We start from the raw sequence: 16,461 nt of genomic DNA, 5'->3' as shown, positions 1-16,461 counted from the left end.
ATATTTCTAATGTAGCACAGGAGAATCTGTTTGCTTGCTGTGAGCAAATGTTCTCCCATCAGACACTTTTATTCCCGAAGTCTAATATACTTTTCGTGCTGAGTTAGTTTTTTTTCCCCCAGGGACTAATCAGAGGGGCATGACGGAATTTGGAAGCTTTCAGGAATATAGATGTGTTCTTACACTGCATACATTTTACTTGTCTGAATGACTTAAAATATATGTATTTTTCTTCAGATGGGAAGTTGATGCTGACTACTGTGAAGAAGTGAAGCAGACTCCTCCGTACGACAGTGGTACAAGACTTCTAGAAGTCATAGATATGACTATATTCGACTTTTTAATGGGTAAGAGATTAGCATTAAAAAGACAATAAACATTTTGATCATAAAAAACTTACCTCTACAATGGGAGAGACAGATCCTACGGTAACTAAGTCTTGGTCCTTCTCTTCAGTGTACTACTTCCATACACTGAATCTAAGACATTCCAGATTATTCACTTCATTAACTAACCTTTTCGAATGTCTGTTATCAGCGCTTAGCTCAGGGAAGAGTTAAGCCTGGTACACACTATTGCTTTTTTCTGTTCAACCCCTTGGGTTGAATGAAAAAAAAGTGTCAGCTCTGGTCAGGGCTGCTATACTAACCATGTGAAGTTAGTACAGTGATCTGCCCTGCTGAGCTGTTGTGTTCTGACAGGGGATGGCAGCCCCTGCCAGTACATTTCGATCAGCGCTCTCCACCATTGGCTAAGAGTGCTGGTCGGGAGTTGGTAGGCTGCTTGTTTTCCAGCATGCACGTCTGACAGACCGACATACACATGGGCCGAAGGTTGGACATTTTTCTTTAGACATTCGGCCTGTGTGTACCTGGCTTTAAAAAAAACTGCAAGAGAAGAGCCTTCACGAGAAGTATGAAAAATGTGTGGGGGGGGGGGGGAATCTCCTGATGCTTCATTCCCCCACCATTTAGAAGTTCCCCAGTCATCAGGAGGCAACTTTGACACAAGGAAACAAAGCCTTGCTCTTCTATCATGGTGGTCAACCCGATTTACAGACATGGTGTGGAACAAGACAGAAAAAGTCAACAGGAAATGCTGGGGATTAGCCCTTTGCCCTCAGGTGATTCATTTATAGAGCACCAACAATTTACAAGGTGCTTGCTTCAATTAGTTTACAAGTAAGGTTCCTACCCCACATTTATACTAGAACACATTTCCACAGGACCTACTAGCATGTCTTGGAGTGTTGAAGGAAACCAGAGAATTCAGAGAAAACCCATGCAAGCACAGGGAGAACAGGTAGTGTCCTGGCTGGAATTCAAGCTGAAGAACCTTTTATGGGTGCAACTTACATAGTGCAGGTTCTCTTTAGGCAGCAGTTATGGAGCCACAGATGTCCAGCTTCTGCTTTCAACTAAAACACCTTTGATGCACATGGGTTTCTGAAAATAAAATCAGTCATTATAACTATTATTTATTTTACAAATTAATTATAAAACCTAATTTCAAATATATGGAACAATTTAAAATGAATTTACCGTGCCACTTATTGTATGGATGCCTGCTTCTTTTATCTTAATGAATGGCATAACATGTTGATAAATGTGAAGTTATTCAGAATTATTCATGTCTACTCCCTTTTCACAGTCACTTTTACTCTGTTTAAGGGGGATTTATACAGCCTCTTTATCCATAACCATGACACAATAGTTCTGTTGTTCAACTGATCCTGAGCTTAGTTGGAGTCAGTAACTATGAATGGGATTTATAGTTTCTGCCAAAAAAAAAAAATGTATGATGCCAACAACATTGCAGGGATTTTACCTCTGATCCTGGACGTGTTTGATTACAGTACATTCAAAAGGCTACATACATGACAATCTAAAAAATTCTTCATGTGCATTTCTTTGCCTATTGTATAATAACTGGAATGTGTTACACTCTCTTTTTAACTACGGAGGAAGTTTCAGCCAGTAGCAAAGCATTGGTGTTATTAAAACGGTGGACAATAAAAAAAAATCAACTCAAAAGGCTAAAAAACTGCAAGGGGAAATTAGAATTTGAAAATATTAGATCATTTTTCTTTTAGCTACTGTACTTAGTTGCCACTAAATTTTGGAGACATTTTTTTTCTCTTGTACTATGGTTCAAGAACATAGACTTACATTTTTTCAGCATGTCCAGATTCAGAATAGGAGCTTAACGAGAGGGCGGTGGGGTTGTAAAGTCAAGCAGAAAGCATTTCTAACCTCATTCTGCCTAGGTGTTAGAGATTTTATGAACACCACTCCATTTTTAGTAAGACCACCTGAGTGCAAAATTAAGACTGTCACTACAAATGCTTACAGCTTATTTTCTTTAGATCTACATGTAATGTTCTTTTCTGTCAACTTTTTTTCTAATAAACCTGACAAAAATTGCTGAAGGTGTAAAGTGCAGGCATCACATACCTGCAGCAGTTTCTAATAACTTGCTGTTATGGCCATGCTCAAAGGCAGTTTTGGAGCTTACCACTAGCTCCCACCCTAGCATAGTGATGGCCCTCCTCACTGGCTAGTAAAAGTGTGTCATAGTTTTTCCTATTAGAAAGTGCTGAAGCTTTGTCTGTTAGAATGATGAAGAGTTCAGCTAAAACAGCAGAATTGTGGAAGGTGTTGCAGATATGTGCACAGCTAGGTGGCTGCATTCCATACCGGCAGACGTTTTATTTTATTTTAGAGTCTCCTAAAGTGTATGTATAGCCAAAACATATATATATATATATTTTCATTTTGGATATAGTAGGGAAGTTTTAATACCTCTGCCAGGTATTTTTTATTTTTTTTTTGCTGTCTGTGTACTAATGGGGAAATTTCCCTTCACTTCCTATTCCTGAAATACAAGAATTTCCCAAAGTGAGGGGAGTTCTCATCCTAGTTATCCATGTGACCCCATTAGATGGTTTCCCTTTACCCTGAGTTCTGGAGACAACTCTAAAATGGATTTGCACAAATAAATTACCCAGTGGAATTGCACTGAAACCACAGGGCTCAACAAAGCTGTCCCTGAATAGTTAGGTGAAGACAAACAGAAAATTGGTAATATATGATGTAAAATATACCTACATTGACCATGCATCTGGCACCCTGACACAAGGTATTCCAGACCAGGAGTCCGGTAAAGATCTACTGGGATCACAGTGCACTACCGAGCAGCTCCTGAATGGTTAGGTGAAAGCAAATTGGTGAAACCAAATGGTTATTGTGTGATGTCAAATGTCACTTAATAATCTCAAAAAGGAAATGTGATGCCAGAAATCAATATACAGGTATAGTTAATATACAAATAAGATCTGTGGATTGGGTAGCCAGCACTATACAAATAAATACTACACTGACAGGTGGGTGCTCCATCTTGGATGCACACACCATGGGAGAGAGAACAGGCGCAAAGGCCACCGTAGTGTAGTATTAAAAAGCAAACACTTTATTAAAACATAGTAAGTTGCACTCACAAGTAGAAGACAGGTGGAAGTGACAAGTTAAACAAGACTGGGGCTCAGCAAAGTGTGACAGGTGAAAGCAAAAGAGATGGTGTTGGGCACAGGATGTCGCTGTATTCATCCATCCAATTGTAAAGCAGGCTATGATGACAGGGAACGTCCTCCTCCACATGGTGCCGACGTCACTTGTAGAGCATGTACAGTCAATTAACACGTTTCCAGGAGTATCTGCCTCCTAATCCCTTTCATTGCAGCCACTTTCTGATTGGACGTATGAGTCCCGGCTTCAATACAGTGACACCCGCCACCCAACACCAATTCTATGGCTGTCACCTATCAGAAATCTCCCCAAATTTACTTATAATCCCCACATGGGCTATTGTCACTGGTACAGTTACTCCTATTCATGGCCGATCTGCCCTATAGGCTCACTATGCAAGCCACTTAGGGCCCCGCAAAGCTGCGAAGGGCCCCCCAAATTACTAGAGGCCCCCCCTGGTGAGAAGTCATTTTTGCCCCCTCACCCTGCTTCTCAACTCGCTGGTTGCATGAGAGAAGAGGTAAGAAGTCAGCACCCCCTGCTTCTCAATTTAATGTAAGATGTCATTTCCGACAGCAGAACACCCCCTCCCGCCGCTTCTCAACTTTCTTTAATGTGACATGTCACTGTCGTCAGCGCCCCCCGCTTCTCATTTTTAATGTGCCATGTCATTTTGCTTAGGGCCCCATGGAGGTCAGGATCGGCACTGCTCCTATTGGTGGATTTTCCTTCACCTCCTGTTTTGGTGACAGCTGAAAATTTTTGGATCTGCCTTCACTTTCTGTTCCATTGACAGCTGGGAGTAAGAGCGAGTCTCCCGAGGAGGGATGCTTGACAGATGTTATAACCCATCTTCACCCAATTTAACACAAAAAAAATAAAAAGTTGTGTCTGTAGCTCAACTGTGAAACACAATAGGCAAAAGTTTGTTTATTTGACTTTCATTTTGCAAATTAGTATTCCTCTTCCCCACTACATCCTCACTTGTACAGAAGAAGCTCTGAAACCACAGGATTGTGAATACAGCTATTTATAAATGTGTAAAATGTTGCTAAGACCTCACATGTTAGCGTTTGCCAACATAGCTTAAGCTGGGGATTAAAGGAATAGAAATCATGTAATATACAGTAGCTGTCTGTAAACTTTTTCTAACGAGACAGTTATATCTGTCCACAGGGAATATGGATCGTCATCATTATGAGACCTTTGAGAAGTTTGGAAATGAAACATTTATCATTCACTTGGATAATGGAAGAGGGTAGGTATTCCTAAATCTTATTTCTGGATTTTTTTTTTTTATAATTGTAACCGGTTATGGTATTTCTATCATTCTAGACATCCCCCAGGATAATATTCATGTTTATGTATATTAGCCAGTGTTTTGCAGCCTTATAATATAACCCCCTGATGCTGAATTTGATTTAAAATGTGAACAATAGACAGCTAAATCCAAGTGGAAATCTGTGTAATGTGTTGTTTGCCAATGGTTTTGTTGTCCTGTCCAGCAGCTTTTGAGATTCAGACAGCATAGTCAGGAAGGTGACACCACATTCTCTGTTAGATTTAACCACCTTCCCGCCCAGACCAATTTTCAGCTTTCAGTGCTGTTGCACTTTGAATGACAATTGCGCGGTCATGCTACACTGTACCCAAACTACATTTTTATCATTATGTACCCACAAATAGAGCTTTCTTTTGGTGGTATTTGATCACCTCTGGGATTTTTATTTTCTGCAAAAAAAATGATGAAAATTTAGAAAAAAATTTTTTTTTTGTTTCTGTTATAAAACTTGGTAAATAAGTAAATTTTCTCCTTCACTGATGGGCACTGATGGTACTGCACTGACGGGCACTGATAAGGCGGCACTGATGGGCACCGATGATGTGGCACTCATGTGGTGGCATTGATGGGCACTGATGGGCGGCACGGATGTGCACTGATAAGTGGCATGGATAGGCGGCATGGATGGGCCCGGATAGGCGGCACGGATGGGCACGGATAGGCGGTACAGATGGGCAAGGATAGGCGGCACGGATAGGTGGCATGGATGGGCACTGATAGGCGGCATGGATGGGCATAGATGGGCACTGATAGGTGGCACTATTGTATGTGTTGTACTAATGGATGCCAATCAGTGCCAAACAATGCCTGCCAATCAGTGATGCCCATTGTGGGCACTGATTGGCATCCATTGCAGGCGCTGATTGGCATCCATTTTTTGTGTCATTGGCATCCCTGGTGGTCTAGGGTGGCATACATGTGTTGTTTTATTTTTGCATCCCTGGTGGTCCAGTGGGCACCCACGATTGGCTCTCCTCTACTCGCATCTGATAGACGCGAGTGAGGAAAAGCCGATTACCGGCTTTTCCTGTTTACATTGTGATCAGCCGTGATTGGACACAGCTGATCACGTGGTAAAGAGTCTCCATGAGAGACTCTTTACCTAGATCGGTGTTGCGGGGTGTCGGACTGACACCTTGCAACAACGATCGCCGCGATGCGCGCCCCCGGGGACGCGCAGCGACTCAATATCCTGAGGATGTCATATGACGTCCACTCAGGATATTGAAACCACTTTGCTGACATCAATTTGTCATTGGATCCCACTGCTGTGTCTCAGCCAATGAGGAGAGAGAGAGACCTGGGACAGCCGAGGCTCATGTAATCATCGCTAGATTGAGAGGGGGCTAAGGTGAGTATCAGGGAGGCTGATACCTTAAAAAACCTTCAGCCTTTACAACCACTTTAAGCATAGTGCACTGGGGTGGAGGTGAAGTAAGCAGCATTTTCACTAAGAGAAGAAATGAGACATCAAAAAATAAGGGGTACTTTAAAAAGATAAAAAGGCTTGAAAGTACAATTGAGCTTTAACCTCCACGTGAAATATTTTTTTTCTTCTGGCTAAAGGAACTATAAATGTGCATCTGATCAAACAGGAATGCAGCATGCTCTTCTATTTTTACAACAATTTGTATAGTAATGAATCTTTCCCATGTCCCCATCTGTTGTGCTTCTGTATTGTTTAACCACAAAAATACACTGACCAGCAGCATTTGTATTTTACATGATTAGTTATTTTTGTTGTATTCATCTGCTTGCAGAGTTTTCTTAAACTTTGTGTTTAGTAAGATGAGGCATTGATCGTTGTCATGGTAATACCACTTTGTGCTGCCAGCGTGAAGATTTATTTTGACCTTGCGTATAGCTGTTATGAATGCTAACATTAACTGAATGTGGTGTACAGCTGCAATGAGGAAGAAAAAAATACAATAAAAATGTATTTTATACGTAGCCTCATTCATACAGAGTTTACAGTAAATCTAAAAAGAAAAAAAATGTGTTTTAAGTTAATTGCATAACTATACAGCTATGTTTTAGATAACAGTAACAATATATGCACATGTAGAGTTAAGCCTTGTTCACACCACTGTAGAACACGCACATTAGCAGGTGTTAAAGGGGTTGTAAAGGAAAAAAAATATTTCCCTAAATAGCTTCCTTTATCTTAGTGCAGTCCTCCTTCACTTACCTCATCCTTCCATTTTGCCTTTAAATGTCCTTATTTCTTCTGAGAAACTCTCACTCTCTGTTCTTCTGTCTGTAACTCACCACCGTAATGCAAGGCTTTCTTCCTGGTGTGGAGACAGCCTCTTGAGGGGGAAGGGTGCGAGCAGGAGTGTCAGGACACCCACTAACACACAGCTCCTTTCTCTATCTGCAAAGTAGAGAGTGTCCTGACTTGCCTGCTCGCCCCCTATCCCCTCAAGAGGCTTTCTCCACACCAGGAAGAAAGCCTCGCATTACTGTGTGGAGTTACAGACAGAAGAACAGGAAGTGAGCATTTCTCAGAAGAAATAAGGACATTTAAAAGCAAAATTGAAGGATGAGGTAAGTGAAGGAAGACTATACTAGGGTAAAGGAAGCTATTTAGGGAAAAAAAAAAATTCCTTTACAACCCCTTTAAGGCAGCCCAGTAATTTTTGCATGGGCTGGCAACACCCATACTCTATCCTTTTTTTGGGAATGCAATATACAACAACACAAAGTAGTGCATATGCGTAGCTTTAATGTGTTTGGGTGGCATTCAACGTGAAGAGCACACAGCTTATTAACACTCATAATGACCTTTACTGCACGTTGCAGGTAATACACACATTACCACTTTATATGGATGTCAACTGGGTCTTAAAGTGTATGTGAACCTTAAGAATGAATGTTTCTTAGTAGTTCTTATAAGGCCTGCTAAACCATTAAAAGAGTTTTGATTTGGGATTGCTGAGTCTGCCTGGATTTTGATTTACAGGGGGGTTTGCAGAGACTTTTTAGAAATATGTGAAACACAAACTTAGCAATGAATCTATTTAAATTTACAAAAGTCTATACTGCTGTCACATTTTAGCCGTTTTCAAGGCTAATAGGCAAGCGATTGTCAAAAAAAAAAAGAAGAAGAAGCAGGGCACCCTCGAGATAGGCACTGCAATGGGGGACATTCAAGAAAGGAAAAGAAAATTACCTCATAGTGGGTAGAGGGGCTTTTTACGGTTACTTTGAGGGCAACAATATTTTAAATTACATGCTTGGGTACTGTTAGGCTGTATGTGGTGTTACAGATCAGTACGATTTTCATGGACAGCATCAGTGACAAGAACGCCATGTTCTGGCATCACGTATGTTGGATGTGTAATTGATTTTATAAAGTGATTGTAAAGAACTTAAAAAAATAAAAAAATAACAAACATGTTATACTTACCTATAACCAATTGCCACAATCCAACAAACAAATCTAAATATAGTGAAATGTGCGACAAAAATAAAGTAATAAAACACCCAGTTTCTGCATACACTGAAAAAGCAATTGCACTCTGTTATACTTACCTGCTCTGTGCAATAATTTTGTACAAAGCAGCCCCAATCCTCTTCTTCTGGGGTCCTTGTCAGTGCTTCTTTTGCTGGGGGGTACTCATACAGGTTCAATACAGAGCCACACTGTGTGTATCTATTGACACACATAGTGCTGCTCAACCCGGCCCTTCAAATCCGTCACTGGATTTGATTGACAATAGTAGGAGGCAATGACTCCTGCTGCTCTCAATGAGTCCAGTAAAGAAGGAGAGAGAAAGATCAGGGCTGATGCTTTCGGGCACAGATCGAGATCAGGCTCATAAATATTTAGGCAAGGGGAGGGGGGGAGCTGCACCTAAAATGATTTTTTTACTTAATGCAGAGAATGCCTTTACAGCCACTTTAACTTTTACAGTCAGTCTCAGTCTTAAACGTTTAGTAATTATTATAATAAAAATAATAGTTACATCTCAAAACAGACTGCACATAAACACTTTAGAACCACAATCCAACATCCCTACACCACTCCCAATCCTGTATCTGCAATCATTCCCAAAATATTAAAAATATACATTTCAGTTAGTGGCTAGTATCAGTACTGGACTTGAGCACTTGATCAGGCAGCAAATATAAAGAGACAAGACAAGTTTTATCTTGAAATAGAAATTAATTATTGTATTATCTGAGAGACAATAGTCACAAATATTTTTCAGCAGCTGAACAATATGTAAGCAGTGCAGGTATGCAACAATGTAGGAAGAAGAGATAAGGCAGATTAAATAAACAATAGAATGTATTGAGAGACAGTAGCCCACAATATTGTACATAGGCTGGTCAGTATGTAAGCAGCTTGGTTAGGTTGCAAAATAAGTGGGAGAGATAAGACAGGTTTTATTCTAAAATAAAAATTAGAGTGTATTATTTGAGAGACAGTAGCCAAGTATTGTACAGTAGCTGTAAAGATCAGCTGCTGATGGTAGCAGACATCATCTGACAGCATGACAGCCAGATAATTATAGTTTTAGATTTTTATTAGTTCTTGATGTACATACAATCAAAGAGGTATCATGGTACAAATAAGAGATTTTAGAAATGCAGGAAAAAACAGGATGGGCACAGAGCATCATTAAAAAATGAGGAGAGTTACAGTGTAAAAATAATGCAGTGTCAACAACTGAGTTCTATAGGTGAATTTGAAATGGTAAGGAAGTGGTGTTTTCTCCTACTGTGGTCATGTGCCATAGGTTTTTTTTGGGCATGGTGGATAGGTTGCTTGCAAAATAGGGAGAACATTTTAAATTTAAATGACCTTCTGTTTTAAAGCTAAGAAGGAGCGCATAAGGATAATTATGGGCAAAAGTAACATAAAGCAAAGAAGTAAGAAATTAAGGAAAAAACATGTGGTCAGTAAAGGATGTAATGATCCTGAGCAGGGGAGGGTGATGCAGTTGTGGCTATAGATAGATGAATGAGGCAAGTTTCATAGAGGTGAGTTCTCAGAAAACCCGTGGAGACCAAAAATTTAGGAAAAATGCATGGGTGTCATGAAGGATACTTGAAAGATTTTTGTTGATCATAAATGTTTATAGGAGAGCCTTGACCTTGTAGAAGGGAAATATAGTACTTGCCAAGCTGAGACTATAGTTTGTTTTGCTGCTAGGAAGGTAATGTTGCTAGTTTTCATTGGTGTTTATGTAGACCATGAAATCAGTCACGTAAGAAAGCAATCCGTGAGATGCGTTTTGTTGTTAAGCTGAGTTTGCAAAAGCCAAAATACATTGGCCTAGAAGGGAATGTCCACCTAATGTGGACAACTAGAATTTTCAAAGACAAACTTCAACAATAGTATCAAGTACGTCACTGTGGTCCCAAAGCCATAGGATGGAAAATGACTCAATTAAGGAAGATGCAATCAGAGAACAATTTAACAGGCATGAAGAGCAAAATAACAATCAAGGAAGACTAAATAATAAACAATATAACATGAATGGTGTATTTTAGGCTGCAGAAATGTTGATCTGTTGCAAAGTGTTTGAGTCATTATTACATGTGACTATCAAATGTCTTTCTTGGTACAGAAAGGAATGACATGGGCTTGATTCTAAGGACTGCCAAAGGCAGCTGTGGCCCATATGCTTATATCACGCATGCAGTACGAAATATCTAGTATACCAAAATAAAATGGTCTTCGTTCCACAAAGAGCTATAAAAGAAACACACCCTCATAAAAGTGATTTATGGCAGATGGTTGCAAAATCTACTAAAGGTGGCTTTCACTGCCTCTCAGCTAGGACTGAATTTCATTTATCATGCTATGTACTGTAGCTTTTTTTGCCTTTTCATTATTTTATTTTTTTCCTTTTTAACAGATTTGGAAAGTATTCACACGATGAGTTGTCTATTCTAGTGCCATTGAATCAATGCTGCAGGTATAGTAATAAAAAATCCTTTTTTTTTTCATATGTTATTTATCTATAGTTCTTCTTATTCAGTCCCGAAAAAGAGTGAGGACTGAAGATTATTGCTATTTGGGATAGGGCTTTAGGCCTAACTTTAGTTAATACATGTTTTCTCCTAAACATTATAAAGGAATGAGTCCATACGTATAGTTCAGCATTCGCTGTTCTTCTTAAAATAATTTTTTAACCCTGATAAAGGGGGCCCCTTAGAACCCCCAAAATGTGTTGACCATAATTAAATGTAACCTTCAATAAAACAGATGTTCTGGCCTTTTAATAGCTAGATTCAGTACGAGTTACCTAAGTTTATGTGTATTCTCAAACAGAGATACACTTAAACCTATCTAAGATACGACGGCTTGCGCTGTCCTATCTTAGGGTGCAATATTTAGGCTGGCCGCTAGGTGGCGCTTCCATTGCGGTCGGCGTAGAATATGTAAATCACTAGATACGCCTATTCACGAACGTACGCCCGGCCGACGCAGTACAGATACGCCGTTTACGTAACGCATTATCAGGCCTAAAGATATTCCATCAAATATTTGGAATAGTAATGTTAAAGTATGGTCATCGTTCCCGCGTCGAAATTCAAAAATGTTACGTTGTTTGCGTAAGTCGTCCGTGAATAGGGATTTACGTCATTTACGTCTACGTCGAAATCAATAGGACCGTGCGGTGTACTTTGTCGCAATGCACACTGGGATATGTAGGCGGACGGCGCATGCGCCGTTCGTAAAATACATCAATCACGTCAGGTCAAGCCCCTTTAACATAAAACATGCCCCCTCAGCCGAATTTGAATTAGCCGCCCTTACGCCCGCCCGATTTACGCTACGCCGCCGTAACTTAGCAGGCAAGTACTTTGAGAATCATGTACTTGCCTCGCTAAATTACGGCGGCATAGTGTAAATGCCATACGTTACGCCGCCGCAACTATGCGCTCGCCATCCTGAATCTAGCTATAAGTCTTTTGTCTTTCTGCACTATACACCAGGGGCCAGATTCAGGTACAAATACGTTACGCTGCGTTAGCTCTTACCTGTAAACTTGCGGCGGTGTAACGTAAATCCTCTCGGCGCAAGCCCGCCTAATTCAAATGGGGCGGGCACCATTTAAATTAGGAGCGTTCCCGCGCCGAACGTACTGTGCATGCTCCGTCCGTCAAATTACCCAACGTGCATTGCGCTAAATGACGTCGCAAGGACGTCATTGGTTTCGACGTTAACGTAAATGGCGTCCAGCGTCATTCACGGACGACTTACGCCAACGACGTGAATTTTAACATTTCGATGCGGGAACGACGCCCATACTTAACATTGGCTAGGCCACCTAGAGGGCAGCCTTAGCTTTACGTGGCGTATCTCGACGGAAACTACGTAAATTTAGAGCGACGGGTAAAGCGTACGTTCGTGAATCGCCGTAACTAATCATTTGCATATTCTACGCCGACCGCAATGGAATTGCCACCTAGCGGCCGCCCTAGGATTGCATCCTAAGATCCGACGGTGTAAGTCAATTACACCTGTCGGATCTTAGGGCTATCTATGCGTAACTGATTCTATGAATCAGCTGCATAGTTACGACGGGCGGATCACAGAGATACGACGGCGTATCAGGAGATATGCCGTCGTTTCTCTTTTGTGAATCTGGCCCCAGGTATATATTGCCATCTTTTTCCCACTAGGGAGATTTGTCCTTCACATGCATTTAGAATTTTCCAGAGAAGCAGTATCAGAGAAGCAGAGGGTGCTTAATTCAGTCTGATTGAATAAGGATTTATAAAAGCATAAATAACATTTGAAAAATTATTTTGAATTTATATAAAATGTAAATAAGATTCAGGTACCAAAACATTGTTACCAGTGATCAAGTATGTCATAGTGGTAGTTTATGCTTAGAAATTACACAAATCTTAGTAGTGGGATAGTCTCTTAAGAACTAACGATCTAAGCGGTAATATAGAGATCTAGGAGGTAATGTAAATTATAACTAGAGGCAAAACATGTTTTTTGGTTTTCGATAGGGTGGAGAAGGATTAAAACTCCTAATAATAGCGTTATGCCCCTTCTTTCCAATAATAAATATTGAAATGGCAGCAGCACAACACAGATCCTGGTTTTATTCATGAAATCTGAAATCTAAGATGTCTGCATGCTCCCGGACTATTGCCCTTTACCATATGCTGATTTCATTAATAAAGCCAAAGGGGCAGATCCACATACCTTTCCGCCGGGCGCAGCATATCTAAGATACGCTACGCCGCCGTAACTTATCTTTTTTTTTTTTAATCCTGAAAGAATTTGCGCCGTAAGTTACGGCGGCGTAGTGTATCTTTCGCGGCGTAAGGGCGCGGAATTCAAATTGATGTAACGGGGGCGTGTTTTATGTAAATACGTCGTGACCCGACGTAAACGTTTTTTTTTAACTGTGCATAAACCGGAACCAGCCAATGCTTACGACGGTGACGTCATTCTACGCAAATTCCTATTTGCAAACGACTTACGCAAACGACGTAAGAAATTCAAAATTGTACGCGGGAACAACGGTCATACTTAACATTGAGTACGCCTCAGAACAGCAGCTTTAACTATACGCCGGAAAAAGCCGAACGCAAACGACGGAAAAAAATGCGTCGGGCCAACGTACGTTCGTGGATCGCCGTAACTAGCTAATTTGCATACTCGACGCGGATTTCGACGGGAACGCCACCTAGCGGCCGCTTTTGTGGATACCAAAACAAAGATACGACATGCAAAATTTGAAATTACGCGGCGTATCAAGAGATACGCCGGCGTAATTTCTTTGAGGATCTGCCCCCAAGTCTTTATTACATTTATAGCATGCTGCCCCATCACTTCACTACATAGTTTGTGCATGTGTTATATAGTTGTATAAATAGGTAAAAACACAAACACTAAATATGAGTGTGTAATAAAATATTGTGTTTATTGTGCATCATCCATCTAAACACATATGTTTTATTTCTACACAGGATTAAAAAGTCTACTTACCTGCGTTTACAGCTCCTAGCGAAAGAGGAATACAAGCTGAGTAAACTGATGGAGGAGTCTTTAGAAATGGACAAAATTGACCCAATCCTCTATCAGCCACATCTTGAAGCTTTGGACAGGAGGCTACGGATTGTCCTTAAAGCTGTCAGTGACTGCATAGAAAAAGACAACTATGACAGTGTGGTTCAAAATGACTTGGACTCTGATGTGAATAACAAGACAACCAAGAGGTAGTGATGGGGAAAGTCTCCAAGCCCAACCAAGAAGACATAGTCTTGCCTAAGACTGCGAACGCTCTTTTGTGAATTCAGTGAATTCAGATTTAAGATTAAATCATTTCCCACTGTAGTCAAGCTATAGAAACCAAGAAGGATTAGATAATTAAAAAGTCTGTAAAATAAGTAGATTATAAATGGATGTGCGTTAAATGATATGGTCAAAGACCTACAGAATCGGTTTTGGGTTCTAAGCGTAACTTGATCTTTTTGTACAGATAGGAGGCCTTTATTTAAAAATAAAGATTTTGTATTTATATATGGTATAATTATAAAATGATGATCTACCTACCACTTTTTTGGAAAACATAGAAAAGGGACAGTATAGTTTTGTTTACCTGTGATGCTGACTTGACTATACCACAATGACGCCTTCAAGATTACTTCAATCTCTTAACTTGAGTATACTGTATCTTCTGTAATTGGTATTTTCTGGGGGTTAAAATCCAAAGTCTTAAGTGTGGAGGGTTTTGTGCTGACATAATGCTTAGCAACTGTGGAAGCTTTACTTGAATGTTAAGCATTGAGATGAGCTATTCACCTTTAAAACAAACAGGCAGGACTTACATAATAGACCTAAATTAGGGAACCTAAAATGCTCCAGGTGTTCTTAATATATCACTCACAACACATCTTGCTTTGAGCTGACCAGCTAAGCATGGTGAGAGGATTCATTGGGTAACAACTGGAGCAAGTGGTGAGCAGGTAGCAGGTCTGTTCTGTCATTAGCCAGATAGCTGCCTTCTCGTGTCTGCTTTTGCTATAATTATGTAAATAGTGTATATATATACATGAATATTAGCTGCATTGTGCAGCTACAAGCTTAATTTTGCAGCGTTTTTGTGAATTGTTTGCAACGTGGTAAAAGTGCAATAAAAGATACAGCAAACATGTATCTAAAATCTGTTTGTTTGTTTTTCACGTCTTGGGTTTTCAAGAATGTTCTTGTCTAGCAAGTATAGTAACAGAATGTGGAGTACCAATCTCAATTAATTTGAGATGGAAATGTGACATTTCATAACTGAAAAGTAAATTCCAGACAGGTTAAAAAGCATACTTGGAATCCTGCACCTATGCTATTTATCAATCTATCTTTTCTATCATAAAGTAGATCTAAATCCCAACAAAGGACGTTTTGTTATTTGCATTCTTTTGATCTGTTAATTTATCATTGAAATCATTTTGTTCTGCCTGTTTGTTAAAAGCTAAGTTCATAGTTGGAACATGTTACATGTTTCACATGTATTTAGGGTGGAACGTGTAACATTTTCCAGCTCCTGCCACCTCTCCCCCTGATCCCCCCTTCCCTAAAACAGCAAGCAGGGTGTTCCTCTCCCTGCACCCGTTGTCTTTAAAAAAAAAACTGTTTGGTGCTCTACCTATAAAGCTGCGTCATTCATTCACAGATTCCATTGAATGAAAAGACTGCAAGCAGCTGGACTTGCCGTTTCAATAGGTTGCGGGACATTGATGAGTGTTCTCGTAGTCCACTGACATGTCCTCCAGCTTTCAAACCAAAGTCCATACAGAGGTAAGCACTTGTGCATATGCACAGGCTTCAGGAGTCCACATTGCATCTTATGCCGCGTACACACGGTCGTTTTCCGGCATGAAAAAAAAATGACGTTTTTAAAAACCTAATTTAAAATCATCGTGTGTGGGTTTCACATCGTTTTTCGGCTTTTTTAATGTCGTTTTTTAAAATGTTGTTTTTCGGGTTGAAAAAAATGATTGTGTGTGGGCTAAAACAAAGTTTTAAACCCGCGCATGCCCAGAAGCGAGTTATGAGATGGGAGCGCTCGTTCTGGTAAAACTACCATTCATAATGGAGTAAGCACATTCATCACGCTGTAACAGACAAAAAAGCGTGAATTGTCTTTTACTAACAAGGAATCAGCTAAAAGCAGCCCAAAGGCGAATAGAACTTCCCCTTCAGAGTGCCGTCGTACGTGTTGTACGTCACCGCGCTTTGTTCATCATTTTTTAAAAACAATGGTGTGTGGGCAACATCGTTTTTAATGATGAAGTTGGAAAAACATTGTTTTTTGGACATGCTGAAAAACTTCGTTTTTTTAATGCCGAAAAATGACCGTGTGTACGCGGCATAATGCTTTCCAGGCTCCTGCAGGAAAAATAAAAGCTAATGTTTTTTCCTGCAAAAATATGTGCACTTAATAATTTTTTCTATAAAGGTGAACTTATCCTTTAAGTGCAAAAACAACATGTAGAGTGTGCCAAGAATTCAGAACAATTTGGGGTTCTTTATTCACTTCCTGTGTTATCTTAAAGAAAAATTCCAGTTATACTAGTTATCAATAGAGCTATCACAGATGCAACTGGTACATCTAC

The 16,461-nt window shown here is 40.1% G+C and overlaps 1 protein-coding gene across 1 annotated transcript in view; it reads left to right on the top strand.

The window, feature by feature from the left end:
- Positions 1-15,014, top strand: part of FAM20C (FAM20C golgi associated secretory pathway kinase) — a 244,045-nt gene extending 229,031 nt beyond the window's left edge. Inside the window, exons 7-10 of the mRNA XM_040356779.1 lie at positions 238-347; positions 4,701-4,782; positions 10,737-10,796; positions 13,819-15,014. Of these exons, the coding sequence (XP_040212713.1) occupies positions 238-347; positions 4,701-4,782; positions 10,737-10,796; positions 13,819-14,071 (505 nt within the window). The 3' untranslated portion in view covers positions 14,072-15,014. The remainder of the gene's footprint in view (positions 1-237; positions 348-4,700; positions 4,783-10,736; positions 10,797-13,818) is intronic.
- The last annotated feature ends 1,447 nt before the right edge of the window (positions 15,015-16,461 follow it).

This window comes from Rana temporaria, chromosome 6, assembly GCF_905171775.1.
Source record: "Rana temporaria chromosome 6, aRanTem1.1, whole genome shotgun sequence".
In the NCBI taxonomy this organism is placed as follows: domain Eukaryota; kingdom Metazoa; phylum Chordata; class Amphibia; order Anura; family Ranidae; genus Rana; species Rana temporaria.
The sequence above is the reverse complement of the archived record's forward strand: the minus strand, read 5'-3'. Positions and strand labels throughout refer to the sequence as shown.